Here is a 20,421-nt window from a genome sequence, read left to right on the forward strand (position 1 = left end):
GTTCCTTCATGTTGTTCATGTTCACCTATTTCGTGACATTGTCATCAATCAATGTTTATATTAAAATAAGCATTAACGCAAAAACCTGAGCAACGTAATAACCCAAGAGAACTTGTTGTCGGACTGTGGCATTTTGCACGGAAAAACACGATAATTACATTAGGTAATTTGTATAAATTGTAAAAATTGTATAAATTGTAATAAATGGCCAAATTTGGCAACCATGAATTTTCACTGAGACAGGTGTGATTCATAATTGTCATATGAGACACAGGTCTCTCAGGGTAGGTTCAGAGTGACCAAACTCTTTCCAAAAATGCCTCCCCACAAAAAAAAAGTTGCCGAATTACAAAGGTTTCATCTCCGACATAGATTTGTATTTTTTAATCAAGATTTTTTAACTTTACAAAAAAACCAAGGTACCATTCGAAAGCTGACAATTTCAGCTTTCTAACGACATGTTGGTTTTTGATTTTGGTGCATTTGGGTGGCGAGAAATTGACTTTGACTGGCCATACGCATTTCTGCGTTTTTGGACATGGTTTCGAAAAAGTCCTATGTGCCGGCGTTAAGTTGCTCAAAATTCAAAAATTATTATACCAATAGAAAGCTGAGAGTGTGGTTTTTCTAACGATGTACATATTTTACTTCTTAATTTCAAAAATAGCAGAGATACATTCAAGGGAACCGGCCGTCCGAGTTGGCGGAAAATTCTTAAAATGATTGCAGTAAAATTCCGTTTATAGGCGGCCAGTTGCTCCAAATTACAAAGTCTATAGACCGTTTGAAAGCTGAAAGCAAGAGCTTTTTAACGGTATCTTGAATTTTATAGTTTGCGCTAAGATTTCAACCCTGTAAAAAATTGAAATCTCTTCGATTCCGTGATTTTTTTGAGAAAAAAACCGAAAAGTCGATATATTTTTCGAGAAGCTCGAACAACACCTTTCGATTTTTGGCTAAAAACATAGTATTTTTACCCTACTTGAAGATGCCGAAGAGACCGGAGATGTACATTCACTTTTCATATAACTTTCCTTTAACGGAGCCGTGGGAGTCGTGCTAGCCTGATAAAAATAGAATGAATAATCTGTGCGAGCCTAAGCGAGAGGGAATGTTGGGCAGGGGTCTCGAGAACTCTCGACGGCAATTTCAAAGTATTTTAACCTCAAAATGCATAAAACTGCGTGATTTTTAGGCAGAAGTTGAAGGAAGATTTGCGCCACAAGTGCCTCGAAATGCGCTCAGAGTTAAAATTTCAACAATTTTCCGGGGGAGGCTCCCCCGACCCCGTATTGGGCTAGGGGGGGTATTCCATATCCCCCAGACCCCCCGGTGGTGGGGGGCCAGGTCCCCCCAGCAAAATGACCTAGCTACGCCTATGGCCCAGGTTTCAGATTAATCTGCTTGACTTTGATCATTGCAACGTTAAATTTGCCTTAAAACGTGAGTGATGCAAACATCCATACCGTTAAGTTTGTACGTATGCTAGGAAAGGAAAGGATCCGATCGCTGTCCCAAGACTGTTGATCAAATTTTAATAAAATACATAATTATTATTAAATCTCCCGGTATAGATTTATTTATTTGAGGTATCAGTTTCGTACTTTTAAAAATTTACCGAAAAATACTTTATTATTCACCTCTTTTTTATAAGAGATAAACGAACAATAGATTGAGTCGTGATTTCAAATTTTACACTATGTTCAATCGTGACTTTCTGAGTTTTAAGGAATTAAATTATTCTTTGAGTTTTGACGTCATTTCAGAATCGCCTGTTTCATTGCCAAAAATGCAGCTTTATATTATCTGAGCATGATTAAATAGATGCATGTATCCATGGAATGCTTCTTTCTCCGTTTTAATTCATTCACAGTGCGTTTATCGTCTCAGGTGGCAACGAAAAACAGCCATTTTGCCACACTGAGCTAGAATCATGGTTATAATTACCATATTAGCGGTGTTCAATATGAACTCTTAATTAGTAGTTGCCATAACCAATAATAGAGGTATTTTTACCATCAAATGATAATTTTACTACCGCACACTTGTAAAATTACGATTGCTCCAGTGAAAATAATCACTATTATTGGTCATGTCCACAACTAATTAAAAGTGCATATTGAACACCACCGTGGTAATTACAACCATAGTTTTTTCTCAGTGCATGGTAGGACAGCATCATTTACACAGGGAGTCGAGGGAGGACATATATTACAGCGGCGTGGCGTGAATTACGAGGTATCGGTTGTTATGCCATTTAAATCTATGGAAAAGGATCGATAAACAGGGTGCTCGCAGCGAAACCCTTAATAATCGATTCTTTACCACGGGTTTGAATGGCATAACAATCGATACCACTGATATAGTATACATTAAGATGCAGAGATTTGATAAAGCACAAGAAAGCTGAGTAATTACGTAATTTCTGCTGGCATTTGATTTATATTGACAGCAAACGTATTACTGGGCATTGTTGACGAGCCAGCTAGAGTTACAGCACTGAACCTTTATGAGGCTCCTCACTGACATTGTAACGAAGTACCCGACCAGTAAGTGCTCACCGGGTTTTATTTTAAGGATGCGTCGCGACGACCGCGCTGCGGATTCGTCGTGAATTAATGTCTCAAACGACGCCGACGGCAGAAAGCGCCTCTGTCAAGCGATACCGGAAGTGTGGGAAGCGCTCCCCTGGGAATGTGGGAGCGGCGATGCCGTATAGTTCGGAGCTTATTGAGCTGCTGAAGAGGAGTGTTTAATATATTGAAGTTAAACTAAAATACGCATGTAAATTACCACGGAAACGAGACAAAATTACTAAAAAATGACCATGTATGTGTCGCAGGCAAATAGTGAAATTAGGCATTTTGTCAAATGCCTAGGCTGATAGTCAAATTTTGACGGTTCACAAAATTTTATGAATTTATGGCGAAGAGCTCACGATTTTTCACTATTTTTGGAAAAATAACTCATCAAACCTACGAACTCTTTTGGTCTCTTCCTCTTCAATATTGCCTCTCATATTTTCAAATGTTGAAATTCCAAAAATTCTGTATTTTACGACCTGCTGAAAATGTCAAGATCAGTGTCTCTTCAGGAGCTAAAAATTGTTTAAAATACTATTATGTGTGCAAATTTTTACTGACAATTTTTTCTTGCAGGAGCAATGAATTATTTTGTCTGAAATTAGGAAAAGAATCAGAATTTTAATCTAAGTTAGAATATTTGACTATTTGCCTAGGCATTTGACAAAATGCCTGATTTTGCTATTTGCCTGCGACATGTGTCCCAAGGTGGATAAATGGTGATGGGTCCACACCAATTTGCAAGGAAAACGAAGCCGGAAAGTTTCCAAAAATTTCAATAGAGTCAAAAAAATTCAAGTTTAGGTTTAGAGTTAAATTTTTTTGACTCTAATGGAAATTTTTGGAAACTTCTCGGCTTTGATTTCCTCGCGAAATGGTGCGAACCCAGCACCATTCCTCCACCTTGTTCAAGGAAATATTCAAACATTTTACGAAGCAGCCTGAGAGAATGGTAACAGGAGAAAACAAGGGGAAAACGGGGGACAAGGAAAAAATACTACAATAAAAAAACTTGAGAAGTTTCGACCCAAAACTGAGTCCTTTCTGGTGGGGAAATAAATTGAAAAATGAAAAATTAGAAAATATTGACCAAAAAAAAAAACCTGAGACCTAACATGCTGGTGGCCGAGATCAAAGAAAGAAAAATACTTCATCGAATTTTTTAAATTTTTTTTATTTATTTTCCGACTAGAAATGACTCAGCTTTGAGTCGAAAGGTCTCGGGTTTTTTATTGTTGTCTTGCTTTTAGCCTTGTTTCTAGTTTCCCTCCTTGCTCTTCTCTAGTGTCCAACAAAATAGGTATGACCGAAAAAAAATTTTGATAGAGCCATTTTTTTTCGAGTTAAGTTTCTGATTCCTGTGGCGAGTAGGCGTCGCAGAGCGCCCTAGCGCGCCGTAAAAGCGGCTGGTACATGCATACATAGTTTCTGGCTCTGGAATATCTTTATGGGAAGAATATGAACACTGGGTCCGATTAATATCCTTAAGAACAAAAAAAAAAAAAAAAAAAAAAAAAAAAAAAAAATGGCAGCAACTATGGATGAGAAGGGGTTATTGCCAAAAGTTAAAGTTCATCGTAACCTCAACTTTCTATCAATTTTGCCGTGAGAGAGGTATAGGTTGAACAGAATTTCCTCGGCGTAATGCCAAAAATTGGTTTGGAAATTGAATAAATACGGATAACTTATTGATTTGAATAAAGTTCATGGTGATAAGCAACTCAAACCTCAATCATTGGCAGGCGACGATGGTTATGGTTTGGATCCTAACAAAACCATGAAGCCTCCGATGGCTAAGTCAACCAAAATAGGGGACCTCCCATGTCGAAGTATGATTACTGAAGGTCTGACTTTGATTGGCTAAGTTATTTCAGACTTTATAAAGCTTGTAGGAACCAAAAAATGACCGACGCTGGCCGACCAAAAAAGCTGGGTTAGTCGGAATGGAGAATTTGCATGCAAATTTTTTATTGCTTCATCTGAAAGAGCTTGAAGAGCTGATTTCACAGTATTTTTCATAATTTTTTTCTGGTAGGGGAAATAGTACAAAAAATAGATTTAAAAGTGAGAAAATGCACCGCCTATAGTGGCGTCATCTGGCGGCATTTCCCATTTAAACACACGTATTTTAGCAGACTAGATAATTTTGTCACATCTTCTCCAATAATTGTTCAATTCATGAACCAAGGGTATCCTCGAGTTCAGTGCACTCAGTAGTTTCCACTTAAACACGAAATTCATCGAATTTCAGAGGCCTGCAAATTCTCTATTGGATCTTCCAGTGTCCATATTCTCACTTTAAAGTTACTCCGTCTGGCAATGCCGCAAATGCCGGCAACGAGACTTTAAAGTCAACGCTCGATACCATGATTTATGGCGGAAGATGCGCATGCGCGGCGCTTTGGACCAAGTCCCCACTGACCTTCAGTCCGCGTCGAGAGCAAAATTACGCATGCCGGGGAAAGTTGTGAAATGGAGATGGCATAATTGTTTTACTTTGTTACCGCCGTGTATTCGCTCCTGTCCGACCGCGACAGTGTTTGTTCCTCGCCGAGATATTGGCGTCGATACCCGATGCTACAGCCCCGCTAACGTATTCAGTTTATGCAACGCAAACGCGACGGAACAATTGTAACGCCTGAACGCAACTATTCGAACTTTACGGATGTGCGTGAAGCATGCGAAAAATTGAAGGCGCTCCGCTTATCCTCTTTGCCTCAGCTCTCGGCAATGCGCTCGGCACGCAAAGCTCTCAATGATTGCTGCTACACTGAAAAAAATATTTTGTGTTCTGTGTTACTGCACATAGAGTAAAACACAAATTAACCCAAAATGTGTGATAATTTCGGTGTATACACTGCGTTGGTTTTAGCACAGAACTCAATAAAGAAATACCGGCAACCCTTGGAATGAACCACAGACTTGGATTACTTTGTGTCCTACTTCTCATATTAACTGAACATCTATTTTGCTATTTTTTCTCTCTGAGTATAGTCGAATTTTAAGCTCAGAGATAATACATTTCAGAGACCTCGTACTGTTATATTGTTTTCAATGTTAAAGTTACTCTTGGAAGTCAACTCTCAGTTGCTGAATCATGACACATGACCAAAAAGTCTGAACAATTGTCTCATTAACCCTGGCATAATTTGCAAAAAAATGTCTGGCAAAGACTCATATTGTCATTCATCCGTCATCTTCAGGCAAATTTTATTTAATTTGAATTCAGTACTGCCGTGCTAAGGAAGAACGCCGTATGAACATGCGAGAGTTGCCAAATTTTCTTCGATAAAATGTTTATTTCTGAGGAACGTTATGGATATTTTTCTTTGAAATTTTCAGGAGCTTTAGGTTAAATTGCGACAAAAATTATCTGAAAAATTGGAAGAAAAATATTCATACGTTTACTAGGAAATGTGAGTTTTATCAAAGGAAATTTGGCAACGCCTGAAGGTTCATACGGCGTCTCTCCTTCCAGAGTTTGTCGTAGTTATTGTCGTAGTAATCTTATTCAACGTGACCGCGATGGAACGATTGGAAGGCATATTGCAATTTGGAACTATAAATTCTAGCCCGGTTTAAAAACAACGTATGTGCCATTAGTTTCCCTATGCACATAGGTGTTTTTCCAGAAGAGCCAGAATTTATAGTTCCAAATTGCAAAATGCAGTCCAATTACAACTAGTTGAGCTTTACAAATGTCCGTGAAGTATGTGAAAAATCTGAATGCGCTCCGGTTTTTCTTTTTTCATTTTCCTCGTAATGATATAAGCAAGCCCCGTTAATGATTTGTCTCTACCATATTTAAAACGTGGAAAGAAAGTTCTGAGGCAAAAAATAGTTTGTAAATTCCGAACTACGTTTCAAGGATTGACGCTAGCGTTGGAGCTGCTTGTTTTTTTTGGAGGGGGGGGGGGGGTACAGAATTGGATTTCTGTAAAGTCTAAGATAAATAGACCAATTCCGTTTCCGGAAATTTTTTCGGTGCATATTCCCGTCCAAAATATCATCTAGAAATGTTGAAAATGACAAATATTTTCAAAATTAAGTTATAGGCGTCAAACAAATCAGATCAATAAACTTGAAGTTACATGCCCCTTAAAGTTCATTCGAGCGAAAAGAAAATACATTAAGTGAGATACATGTTTTTGAGTAGAAAAAAATTTTTTCTGCAGTACAGACGGACAATTTCATCCTAAAATTAAGAGATCATTTTTAACATTTTTCTTTGCATCCTATGGTAAATTGATTCTTTCTTTGTCTAGCTGCCAATTCTACAGACAATGGAGGAACATAACGCTACAATTGCGTCTAAGACGTTATGATGGGGTCTTCGAAGAGTGAATAATTCGGTGACATAAGTCTCTGATGCGAACTTGAGCGGCCTCCTTGATGTGGGACCTGGACCTGCAATCAAGCTAAAACTCGTTGAATAACTTTCCTCGTGGCACGAGACATAATATTCCTGCCCGTGTAACCAATAACCGCTCCCAATCTCAACTCAGGCGCGATTTCATTTTTACGCGAATTTGGATACGAATAAAAGAGAGTCGCGCCCCCACAGTATAACGATCCACATTCCGCACGGATTTCAGTTTTTAATTGACGTACACCGCAACACGAGATTCACAATGATAACAAGGGAGATGATTCACTAGCTTGTTGTGAGTGAGCGCGAATGGATTCACGGGCAAGGAGGAATTTTTTATTTTCTCTGGTCGAGGTTTAAAATCTTCTCGCGCCCTACAAAATTACTTACATATGGACAAATGTCTACCAAACAGACCTACCCTGGTAAAAATTGGCGATAGGAGCTGCGTTTCAAAATACCATAGGAGTTCTTATAGCCGACTGACGAAGGCGATAGAAAATCATATAGCTGGCTGTAGAAAGTGGAATAAATCATACAGCCGGGCTACACGAAGCGATAAAAAATTATACAGCCGGGCTATAGTTCCTATCGCCGGGCTTTACACTTTATCGCCTGGCTGTTGCTTTTTCTCCATCGGCTATAAAAGGCTATAAGAAATTGTGTAGAAATTCGTGTGCTTCGTAAATCCTCAAGTTTGTACGGAATCACCTTAATATTTACAAAACGCACATTTATATTTTCCTTCACTACATATTTTTTTCATCAATTAAAATGAGAATAATCCATACAGAGTGTGCAAACATTTCAAAGTCATGAGTTGAAAAACGCTGACTCCTCGAGATTAAATATTAGAGCCTAACACAAAGCGGAGCGGCGGCGCACTGGCGCCTTCAAACCTAACAGGGATACTTCACGCATTGCGCAATGCGTGAAGTATCCCTGTTAGGTTTGTAGGCGCCAATGCGCGTTTCGCGCTGGCTGCCGGCTGCCCGCCGCCGCGCCACGCCGCAGCGTACCACGGCGCTTGAAGCAAATATTTCACACTAGAGGTATTGCACAGTACCATTCGAAATTGAAGGCGCTCCAACATATTAGGAATGGCAGGCATCCTTCAAAAGTACGGAGCTTTCCTCGCAAAATAAATCAAGATACTACGGCCCAAAAAGAGAGCGGTAGTCTAAAAACTCACTAAGTCCTAGCATCCGTAATTAGTAACGTTTAGCATACACTTTATCGCCAGGCTGCTGCTTAGTCGCCATCGGCTATAAAAGGCTATAAGAAATTGTGTCGCCGGCTATAGAAGCTATAGGAAATCTTACAGCCGGCTGTAGGTCTATGGTATTTTGGAACACAGATTCTACTGCCAATTTTTACCAGGGTATGTGGAGGTGAGAAATTTGGGGGTGTGCTCGTTAGTTCTCTGCCCGCAAGAGTGAATGAGAATAATAAAGCGCCAGTGACGTCAGCGGCAATGATCAACGGGGGCGGGGGGTGACGGAAAGATCGTCGTCGGGGCGCTTTAACTCATGAGCCCTGTGCACAACGCTCTCTTGCCATGCCCGCGGCTCATGAATCCCGCATTCAGATGCCACATAGGTCTCTTTGATAGAATGTAATATCCCGCTTTTCCTATTCTTCAAAAGGAATCACGCCCACTTTTACATTGCTCCTTATTATGCAGCTTCAACGAGCACACCGCATATTTCTCACCTGCACGTAGGTCTGTTTGGTAGAAATACGTCAAAATGGATATTGTTAAGCAAACTAATCATACCTACATCGGGTGTTTTTAAAAAGAGTTCATAAGCCGGAGGAATATGTGTTTTTGAACGTATGAGGCTAGGTTTGGGGCAATTTTCTACGATGGACCTAACTGAACAGAATGCAAACATTTGAATAGACTGACTTAGTGACCGTCATTCGATACGTTGTAATAAAATAGCCGAAATCTAATTGAACGATCAACACTGAAAAAATAATATGCTGTTTTAGCACCTAGGATGTCAAAAATGTGTCTGGTGAAGTGGTGATCCCAAAATGCTGCCTTTACTGCCCTCGCAGTTAACTTTACATCCTACGAATGCAAATTCAACTGCGTGGGCAATCAAGGTAGCATCTTAGGATGACCAGAAACATTTTTGACATCCTAGGTGCCAAAACAGCAGACCATTTTTTTCGGTGAAGTTACGATCAGTAGTTACGTACGATCAGTTAACTCATGAGCTCTGTTCATATTGCTCTCTTGCCATGCCCGCGGCTCATGAATCCCGCATTCAGTTGGCGCTTAGTTACTTTTCACAGAATGTAAAATCCCGCTTTTCCAATTCTTCAAAAGGAATCACGCCCACTTTTACATTGCTTCTTATGCAGCTTCAACGAACACACCCATATTTCTCACCTGCACGTAACATCCAAATGGATATTGTTCAGCAAAACAATCATACCTACATCGGGTGTTTTGAAAATGAGTTCACAAGCCGGAGGAATATTTTTAAAGGTTTTTAAGGAGGTTTTTAAACGTATAAGGCTAGGTTCGGGGCAATTTTCTACGATGGACCTAACTGAACAGAATGCAAAAATTTGAATAGACTGACTCAGTGACCGTCATTCGATACATTGCGATAAAATAACCGAAATCTAATCGACCCGTTCACGTTACGATGAGTTTTGCCTCGCTTTGAAAGCGCGGTAAAATTAAGACTGCATATCAGAGGGGTGAATTGTTTTTAGATTGAGATTACGTTTTCTTTTCAATTGAACCAGCGCGAATACATCAATCTATCGAATGACATGGTCATTAAATCAGTCTGCAGCCTCGACGATGTCCTCGAGCAGACAGAAAGCAGTATAGCACTATGTTTTAAAATATCGAGTGTAGATTTTGCTTACAACTATTCTACAACGCTTACAACTATTCTATTCATGTTCGAGGGTTGTTCATGTTGCGTATCGGAATAATTGAAGGCGTTGGCTGAGCTTCTTACAACAAGGCGCGTAACGTAACGATATGCAAGGATTTATTCTTCATCGGACAATGTAATACTTTGATGAGGAATTGCTCTTCGAAAGGGTCAACATTTTTCCTTTCCAAGGGTCCTTCGCGTGTAGAAAGCCGTGGAATTGAGCTATTGGCACTAGTAAATGCATAGAGGAATTGTTTGAAAAATTGTTTCGTATATAATTAACGCCTAAAAATGTCGGACTTAATCGAATCGAAAATATTGATGGTGAGATCATATTTCAATTTCGTGGGTAAATCCGGTGTATTGCCGAATGACATTTTGAGGATTTTTTTCAATCGCTGTCATGGTAAGACTCCTTTCTCTTGGAACAAATTGTATGTAACTCGTCCTAAAATTGCGATTACGGTTTAAGATGTTGAGTGGTAACTCGTGTGCGGAAGCTAAATGCAAGAATTTTGTTCTACAGAAAAACGATGTCAGTGCACATGTGTCGTTTTTCGACCAAAATTCTCCAATCTATCTACGTAAACGCAAAAAAGGGAATATTAATATTTTTTTTGCGAATTGTCTAGAAAAATCAGATTTCGATTCTTCGATGAAGAACTCTCTTCGAAGCCCTGAAGAATAGGTTACGATCGGTTTGGCTCATTTCTTTGCGAATAAAGGGTGCTTCTGAACCAAATTAATTTGAACTGAGCTCGCTAAAATGGTGATTGAGTTAACTGATTGGCTATCTTCGCGGCGAGCGTTGAGTCAACCCCGGCAAACGATCGGGGTCTTAGCACTTATCGAGTAATTCCTCACGCGTTTTCTCTAGCTTCGTCCACAAAAGCTACCGATCTTCAGGCGACTCGTGTAATATTGTGGTTACGTAAAATTATCTAGCATTAAAACACCAAGTGTTCCTGGTGCGCTGCTCTTCACCAGTGGCGTGGCGTGAATTGCGATATATCGATTGTTATGCCCTTTAATCCTACGGTAAAGAATCGATTATTAAGGTGTTCGCTGCGAACACCCTGTTTATCGATACTTTTCCATAGGTGTAAATGACCGATCAATCGATATATCGCAAAGCACGCCACCCACTGTCACTTCTCCGTGGAAGTATAGAAATGAGACACCGCGGCTTCAAATCGGTTGATTGACTCGGCGGATAGCGAAATCGATACTCTGAACTCAGGTCTCATCCTCCTTTGTTATTATCGTTACAAAACTGAAGAGACGACAGAATTATCGTTGAACTCAGGAAAAATCTCGTGTCAACATTTGAGTGTTGCTAAATACTCCTCTTTAAGGATAATCGCAATATTTTTAAGAAAAGTTGTGATTTTTTTTTTTTTTTTTTTTTTTTTTTTTTTAGAATTGTCATGTACAAATAAATTAGAATGAACTGGAGGTTCCGAAAAGTTCAAATAAGGAATGCATATAAGTTTTTCAGAAACTTGTCATTTATCAGAAAGAATTGGGTACCGTCGAGGTATTAACACTATTCCGAGAGTAACTTATTTTCTTAAAACAAGTTGTTAATATTTTTTTAGAATCTTCAAATACCTAATTGTACTAGACGAATTTTGAAGGAAGCTCGATTTCGAAAATTTTGGCACTACGGAGGGACCACTTCGGTAACACGGTGGAATACTACCGTGCTAAGGAAAACCGCCGTATGAACCTTCAGTCATCGCCAAAAGTTGGTTGATAAAACAGGAATTTTCGAGAAAACGTGAGAATATTTTTCTTTCGATTTTTCAGACAAAATTTGTTGGCAAATGTAAAATATTCGAAAATTTCAATGAAAAATATTCAAACTTCCCAAAAAGAATAAGTAAATCCTAACAGGTAATTTGGCAACATTCAAATGCTCACGCGGCGTTTTAACCGGACCATCATAAAATATCATTCAATGGAAAATATTCGTAACTTTTCTCAAAAATATATATATCCTGAGAGGTAATGGAGATGTTGCATGTGTGAGGAATTTTGCGATTTGACTGTTGATTCATACGTAAAAGTTCGCGAGAAACACGATGGTGCCACTGGTTTTCTCTGAAATCAACTCCCAAGCTCAAAAAAAGCTCTCAAGATGAGGCCAAAATGGAGGGTATATCCCACCCTACCTTGAAAGTCCACCTCTACATCAAGACAAACTCTCCATGCAAAGATAAGGAGCAAATACATTGACAGGGCTGCCATTTCATTTGGAGACTCTAAAACTGAAAACACGGCATCACTGCTAATGTATTAGCTTCCTATCTTTGCATGGAGAGTTTGTCTTATGATGTAGAGGTGGACTCTCAGGGTAGGGTGGGATATCCCCTCCATTTTGGCCTCAACTTGAGAACTTTTTTGAGCTTGGGAGTTGACTTCAGAGAAAACCAGCAGCACCATTGTGTTTCTCGCGAACTTTTACGTAAGAATCAATAGTCAAATCGCAAATTCTCCATGCAACATCCATTAGTGATTTAATCGGTTCTGTTTTTTAGTTCGTTCATGTTTAATTTTATCTCCATTTGGCATCACTTGAATACTCATACGGCGTTTTTTTATTAGCACGGCAGAATAGATGACCATATCGACTTGGAGCCTGAAATTTAGGTCCGGCAAGACCATGTCGAGGGTAGACGCGACGACGACGACGCATCTGACGGCGCGGCCGGCGTTCGGTCCAGCCCGGTCCCCGATGACGCGATCCGTGGCGTCGCGACGCCGCGCCGCGTGGAAAGTGGTCCCGGTTGGTCCCCGGATTCTGTAATAATTCCGGTCCCATGGCATCGCGGCGCATGCGGTCCTGACTCGGTGCTCACTGCTCAGTGCGCTCAGTGGGTGTTGCATGCTCAAAGGATTAAGACGCGACGCGCCCGTGCCCAGGATACAATACATGTTCTCGATACAATACATGTTCTCTATACACTACATGTTCCGCGCCACCGAGTGTCAGTGATTTCAGTGACTTACACCAGTGACCCTTGACATCGCTCGTAGCTCCGCAGCCGCCATCATGATTCTCTTCACAGTGAGTCCACTATCTTTTCTATCGAGCTTTTCTGAACTGAAAAAAAATTCTCGGCGTTTTTACCAAGGTCCGTTGGTACCTTTACCATCTCACTTTTTTTCCAATTATTGGTAATTTTACCAAGACAGACTGGTAAGCTTACCTAAAAACCGGTATTTGTACTGTTTTTTTCAGGTAAGAATACCACTTTTATTGGTAATCCATTCCCGGTAACTTTGCCATTTTATCTCGGTAATTCTACCACAGTCGATAAAAAATATTGGCACTTTTACCAAGGTCCAGTAAAATTACCAATTCCGTAAATGGTAATTTTACCAAGAAAAAACTGGGATCAAATAGAACCCTGCATTCTTGGTAATTTTACCCTTTTCTTAGTAAATACACCGAGATTTTTTTTCAGTGTGGTGGAAACTGTATACCGACGATGAAACTGTAAACATGTACAAACAGCGTATGTCTTTCGAGGGAAAGTTGTGCCCATATGAGCTTTTCCCCTCTGTATTGAGATTTTCTGCCTATGCTGATTTTAAACGCACGTTGGCTAAAAAATTCCAATTTTCTGTAAAAATGTGTAGCTCGGTTGCAGTGTTTCAAAATCTTCGCCGCGCGCTATTTTTATTTTTGGAAAAAAGACCGAAACAACATCATGGCTTGAAATTTTCACAGAATATCCTTCGCAAAAAGAGGGACGATCACCGGGATTTTCAAGAAAAGACATCAGGTAGTTTTCAACGTAGAAAATATAGTATTACAGAAATCCTGCAACGTCGCAAACCGAGATAGGCATTTCTGCAGTTTCACCGTTGAGACAGGACGTTGCAATGTAAAACACGATTTTTTTAGAATCGATTTTTGGATCAACATGGTAATGACATTTTGCGGCAGTGTCCACACCGCGAAAATTTTGGTCCAATTTTGGAAAAAAAAATTGGAAAATCGATTCGCAATCCCGACTGACGAAATTCGGCAGAACTTCCGAATGCTTGGTAGACGAGATTTCGGCAATGCTGTCGAATTACGGCAGCAGGGACCGCAAATCTCGGCTCTAGCTGTCGAAATTTTCGGGGTGTGGATATTTCCACAAAATTTTTCACCGTAGATAGGAGACTTTTTTTTCTATTTTAGGACGTTTCCCCTGAAAATCCCCGTTTTTTTTTAAAAAAAACCCAACCCCCGCAACCCCTGTAAAAATGTGGATTCGGTTGCTTAAGGTAATAAATGTGTTTAGTATCTAAAAACATAAAAGTGCCAATTCGCACTCATCAACTGACGTCGAAATGAAAAAAAAAAACAACAACTTTTTTTCGTCCAAACTTCAAAGGGCCTAACTCTGAAGGGAGGGGTATTCATAGGAAAACGTTATGGGGCAAGAGAGTCTTATTTTGATCCCAAAAATTGATTCTGAAAATATTTGCGTTTAACTTCGGGACACTCTATATTTTAGGGACTCCGAATTTATATCTTGTCTATGGTTTAAACGTTCCTCCTGGAGATCGTGCGCTTAGATTCGCCCAATTATTGCTCATGACCGAAGAGTTTAGCCATTAGCATAGCAATCCTGCAGATCTAATCTACAAAATCGCACAGCAAAGTGCTCATTGCGACATTCATTGCTCATTTTGGGGCAAATTTTTAGGGAATATTTTGCACCACAAATTGCTCATCAATCATCGTCAGGCGAAGAGTAAAGTTGACCTCCGAACTTTACTTTTGCCTCACCCAATGAAATTTCTTGGATATTTAGTAAATGATATTTAAAATATATTGTCTCTCCTTTTTGGTGCGCGGAACATTTTCAGTGAAAGTTGCAAGCTTTTTCAGTCGCTGCGGAAAGCAAAATTTTGTATTGATTTTGTATTTGAGAGTAAATTTTGGAACTGCTTGGTATAGAAATCTTACTATACTCTAAGAATTCAACTGAAGTTCCCGCATTCTTTTATTATATCAACCTTTTTAAAGAAAGGAATGGGAAAGTTTTTGGTTGAAATATAACATGTTTGATTTGACTGGATTTCTTACCCGAAAATGCTTTTCTGGAATTTGACTCCACTCTCCTCCTTGTGGGGGCTTTCTTTCAAATGAGAAAGTTTCGGTGAAAAATGACGCAGGCTTTCTCCGTTATCGAGGAGAGCTGTAACTCCAAAACTGAAATTTTTGGAAACTAGACATATAATGTGTCCAAGCAGGAGAGTGTATCCAACAAACACTCCTTTTTTGTGAAATTTTGACCTGCCACGGGAAAAAGCGCTTCATTCCATAATTTTTAACAAAACTATTTGAGTCTAGTTGGGTAAAAATATCACTTTTGCGTTAATAAAGTTTAGCGTGAAGTTCCTTTATAATCCGACGGTTTTTGACTAAAAACGTGACGGATTTGTATTGTATATCGACGGTGAAACTACTAGGCCACGTATCTCGGTTTGAGACGAATAGCAAACTTCCTGTCATACTTTATTTTTGAGATGGAAAAAAAAACTTAACGTCAATTTTCGAAAATCTCCGTGAGTTGCTTTTCTTTGCGAAGAAAACTTTGTGAAAACCTCAAGAAATAATACTGATTTGATCTCCTTCAAAAAAATAAAATGGAAGCGGAGATTGTTAAACATATCATACGAGGCACGTGGTCCAATATAGTTTAACCATCGATATAATCTTGTCACGTAATACAAGACAAAATACAGTGATTCCAAAATTTCTGGTCTTCTAGGTAATATGTATAATCTAAAGTCACCTTGATTCTTAAGACCTTTATACAGTTAACTTATATAGTTAAATATGAAGCATATCAATGGCAAAATACAAAACCACCTATCTCCATTGCGATGTTTAAAAATTTCCGTTCCTATTTTATTTCTTTACGATGAACAAGTCAATTTTTTTGCTTGATTTTTTTACAGAATATATGATCCGCTAACATAGAAAACGTGGAATTGTTTTCTGATGAAATAATGAAAGTAAGAAAGTAAGTCTGTAATGTCGTAAATGGAGAACAGAGGTTAAGCACTTTGGTATTCGATAAATTTTTTGTAGTGGTTACGATATTTTTGAATGTAACTAACCGCTTCGCGGACCAAGAGCGCTTCGCGTCTCATAGGCGCTATGCTTCACGTGTTGCTCTTATGATTTGTTAAAATAAAAAAAGAAGAAAAAAATCATCGATGGTTAACTTCGATAAGTAGACGGAGAAAAAAAACTTCGTGCATGGGACCCGAAGTTGAGGTCATATGGATCTTTGAAGTTTTCTGATCACGCATCCGAAAACTTGAATTCGAGCTGCCGAAGTTCGGGTCAGACATCGGAGGGCACTTCGGTATGTACCGAGTACTTCTGATGTGTGACCCGAACCTTCGGTATACATCGAAGTACTTATGTCTGACCCGAACTTCGCCAGCTCGACCTCAAGTTCTAAGATACGTAATCCGAAAACTTCAGAGATCCATATGACCTCAACTTCAGGTCCCACGCACGAAGTTTTTTTCTCCGTGCACGCACGGACAACTTCTTGTAAAAAACGGTTGAGGAGACGAGGGGAGGGAGGGGGGTTTGAGATTTCAAAAATGACTGAAACCGTAGTCGGTGTGAACGAAACGTAGTTCCTATACCCTAAGCCGCAAGGACTCTCACGATTTCGACTTCACAACGGGGGAGAGGGGAGGGCGCTCAGCTGGAGTGGCGCGTTTCTCGCTTTTAGCGGCAGGAACACGGCGGGCGGCAGGGCACACTCGGGGCCAAAGGCCGCGCACCCGCTCCCCCGGGCCAAAACCACGCAACTCCGATCGGAAGTTCCGGGCAGATGCGCGGTTTTGACGAGCTTGAGGCAGGCGTCGAGCTTGGAGGAAAATCGTGAGCTCCGCGAGTGATAGACTTGGGCGGGCTCGAGGAGAATCTGAGGATTTGGTGATGACGTCGCACAGAAGGCTGCCGGCTGATTATTGGAATCGGTGGACAAAACGTTAGATAAAGAAAACAAACGGAAACTGGAGTGATCTTGCGGGTGGTAGTTGAAATTGACACACTGAAATAAAAGTTACGGGCGATATAGATGTTGCAGGCAAATAGTCAAATCAGGCGCATTTAATCAAATGCCTAGGCAAATAGTCAAGTATTCTAATGTATACTGAAATTTTGATTCTTCTCCTAATTTCAGACAAAATAATTTATTGCTCCTGCAAGAAAAAATTCTCAATAAAAATTTGCACCACACAATAGTATTTTAAACTATTTTTAGCTCCTGAACAGACACTGATCTTGAAATTTTCAGCATATCATAAAATACAGAATTCTCGGAGTTTCAAATTTTAAAAATATGAAAAGCAATTGAAGAGGAAGAGACAAAAGAGTTCGTAGGTTTGATGAGTTATTTTTCCAAAAATAGTGAAAAATCGTGAGCTCTTCACCATGAATTCACAAAATTTTGTAGACTGTCAAAATTTGACTATCTGCTAGGCATTTGACAAAATGCCTGATTTCACTATTTGCCTGCGACATAGACATACCGTCCGCTCCGGACTCAGAGGCCAACAGTTCTGGGTGCTAGAGCCGTAGCTTCGATTGCGCCGGGTGCTAGGTCCGGAACTTTCGGCCTCTCAGCCCGGAACACTGACGGGAGGTCCATATAGCCCTTTTTTTCAGTGATAGACAAAGGAATAGAAATAGAAGACATAGGGAAAATGAAGCGATCCTACCGATGAAAGCGGGTGGTTGCAATGGACAAGAGAGGTAAGGAAAATACTAACGTAACGGCAACTCACAAGAGAGCCACGTCTAGTCAGTCATCATTTTATCCGCAGACGTGTAACAAACACCTGTTTCCACATATAGAATAGCTCCATTTTCGCTTGTCATCTTTGTCCATACCTTTGTCTATCATTTCAATAATCAGCTCGCAGGTCTATAACAACCACCTGTTTCTACCAATGGGATAGCTCCATTTTCGCTTGTCATCTTTGTCCATAGCTTTGTCTATCATTTCAATAATCAGACTCGCAGGTCTAACAACCACCTGTTTTCACCGATAGGATAGCTCCATTTTTGCTTGTCATCTTTCTCCAAAGCTTTGTCTATCAATTTCAATGATCAGATCGCAGGTCTAACAACCACCTGTTTCTACCAATAGGATAGCTCCATTTTCCTTGGTCATCTTTGTCGATCAATTTCAATAATCAGCTCGCAGGTCTATAAGAACCACCTGTTTTCACCATTAGGATAGCTCCATTTTCGCTTGTCATCTTTCTCCAAAGCCTTGTCTATCAATTTCAATAATCGGCTCGCAGGTCTATAACAACCACCTGTTTCTAACAATAGGATAGCTCCATTTTCGCTTGTCATCTTTGTCTATAGCTTCGTCTATCGATTACAATAATCAACGGGCAGATCCGAGGTGGTAAGGGCCCGCCTGGAGCCATGCAGGATCTTGGCGCGCGAGCACAGAGGAGTATACGAAGTGCAGGAAGTCTTCATTTGGCAAGGAAATTGTTTAACCTTTCTACGTTACGGCGTGAGCAATGACCCCTCCTCCCCCCCCCCCCCCCCCGTCTATCATCCCGGTCCCGCCCGAAGCCACCGACCCGATGATCTCTCCTCGAGTCAAGACCCGCGAAACCAGACCGAATTCAATTATCCCTACATCCAAGCAACTGCAACTCGCAGCACGAGTTGTGGACGCAGCGAATGAGGAGTAAGCGCAGTGGCGTGGCGTGAATTGCGATAGATCGATAGTTATACCATTTAAACCTATGGTAAAGAATCGATTCTTAATGTGTTCGCTGCGAACATCCTGTTTATCGATACTTTTCCATAGGTTTAAATGGCATAATAATAGATATATCGCAAAGCCCGCCACGCCACTGAGTAAGCGATGCAGCTAACTGTTAAATCTCTTGCTTGGAGCCGAAGAACCCTAAGTGATTTTTTGGAAAAAATCGGATGTTCGTACTGTTAATTTACCAATGGACCTATATAGGAACTTTGTTTGTGGAAACGGGAGCTCACAGAAAATCATCGGCCAAAATACTTACTTTCTCCGAAAACTTTGACAGATAAGTACACACACTGAAAAAAATTCTCGGCGTTTTTACCAAGGTCCGTTGGTACCTTTACCATCTCACTTTTTTTACCAATTATTGGTAATTTTACCAAGACAGACTGGTAAGCTTACCTAAAACCGGTATTTTTACTGTTTTTTCTGGCAAGAATACCACTTTTATTGGTAATCGATTCCCGGTGACTTTGCCATTTTATCTCGGTAATTCTACCACAGTCGATAAAAAATATTGGCGTTTTTACCAAGGTCCAGTAAAATTACCGAGAAAGTTCAATAATTTTACCGAGATTCTCGGTAAAATTACCAATTCCATAAATGGTAATTTTACCAGAAAAAACTGGGATCAAATAGAACCCTGAATTCTTGGTAATTTTACCCTTTTCTTAGTAAATACACCGAAGTTTTTTTTCAGTGCAGCTAACTGTTAAATCTCTTGCTTGGAGCCGAAGAACCCTTAGTGATTTTTTGGAAAAAATCGGATACTGTTAATTTACTAATGGACCTATGTAGGAACTTTGTTTGTGGAAACGGGAGCTCACAGAAAATCATCGGCCAAAATACTTACTTTCTCCGAAAACTTTGACAGACGTATATCATTCACACTTTAAAAAAACATTTAGGATCCGACCGATTATTTCCTAGGAGTTCTCTGTTCGGGCTGCTTGATTTTCCCTCAAAATTCGATCTCCAGACTTGAGTACGCGGAGAAAAATTTTCTGTCGGGTCTGTAGATTCCCAATCATCAATGCTCAGACAAAAATTCTTGTTGAGTCAACAGAAATCTCCTTGTTTAAAATACATAACATTTTTCAAAAAGGAACCAAGAACATTCCCATGTTGCTAGGACTGGGAAAGTTCCATTATCTGAAAAAAAAATTACTAAAATCATGCAAAAAATCAAATTTACAGAGGTAATTTTCGTCTTGAATTCATAGTTTGACAGGAGAAAAGATAAAACTTGTTTGGATGATCAGTATACATGTTTGCAAAAAGTTGCACAATCTTAGTGACATTGGAATACTCTTGGTTCCTTTTTGCAAAGTTAGTCCAAATTGTATGTCTGTCATTTCAAAGATACGTCCTGTCACTTTAAAGAAATGTCCAGTTTACTTGACGAAAACTCTTGTCAAGGAATTATTAGAGGAAACATTTTTCTCAGCGTAGAAGAAATTCTACGCAAAATGTGCATAATTTAATGGTCTGACTTAAGTAGTTTGATTTGAAGAGATCCCGTGACCCACTTTGTTGCTCTGTTCGGTTAACAGTTAGAAATGTTCAACAGTTTGCCTGTTAAAACCAATGCCCATGTCTGAGAAGGAATTTTTCATTGTTGAAATTTAGTAACTCTTTCTGATTGGAAAATTGAGTATCACGGATCTAAATCTAAGGATTTATCTCCATTGTAACTTGGGCTTTACGGCTCATAATAATGCATTCATAACAACTGAGAT

At 39.8% G+C, this 20,421-nt stretch overlaps 1 protein-coding gene across 1 annotated transcript in view; it reads left to right on the forward strand.

Moving 5' to 3' along the window:
* Positions 1–12,606: 12,606 nt before the first annotated feature.
* Positions 12,607–20,421, forward strand: part of LOC109037125 (uncharacterized) — a 117,026-nt gene continuing 109,211 nt past the window's right edge. The window contains exon 1 of the mRNA XM_019051629.2: positions 12,607–12,927. Within this exon, the coding sequence (XP_018907174.2) occupies positions 12,913–12,927 (15 nt within the window). The 5' untranslated portion in view covers positions 12,607–12,912. The remainder of the gene's footprint in view (positions 12,928–20,421) is intronic.

Source organism: Bemisia tabaci, chromosome 8, assembly GCF_918797505.1.
Source record: "Bemisia tabaci chromosome 8, PGI_BMITA_v3".
Lineage (NCBI taxonomy): Eukaryota > Metazoa > Arthropoda > Insecta > Hemiptera > Aleyrodidae > Bemisia > Bemisia tabaci.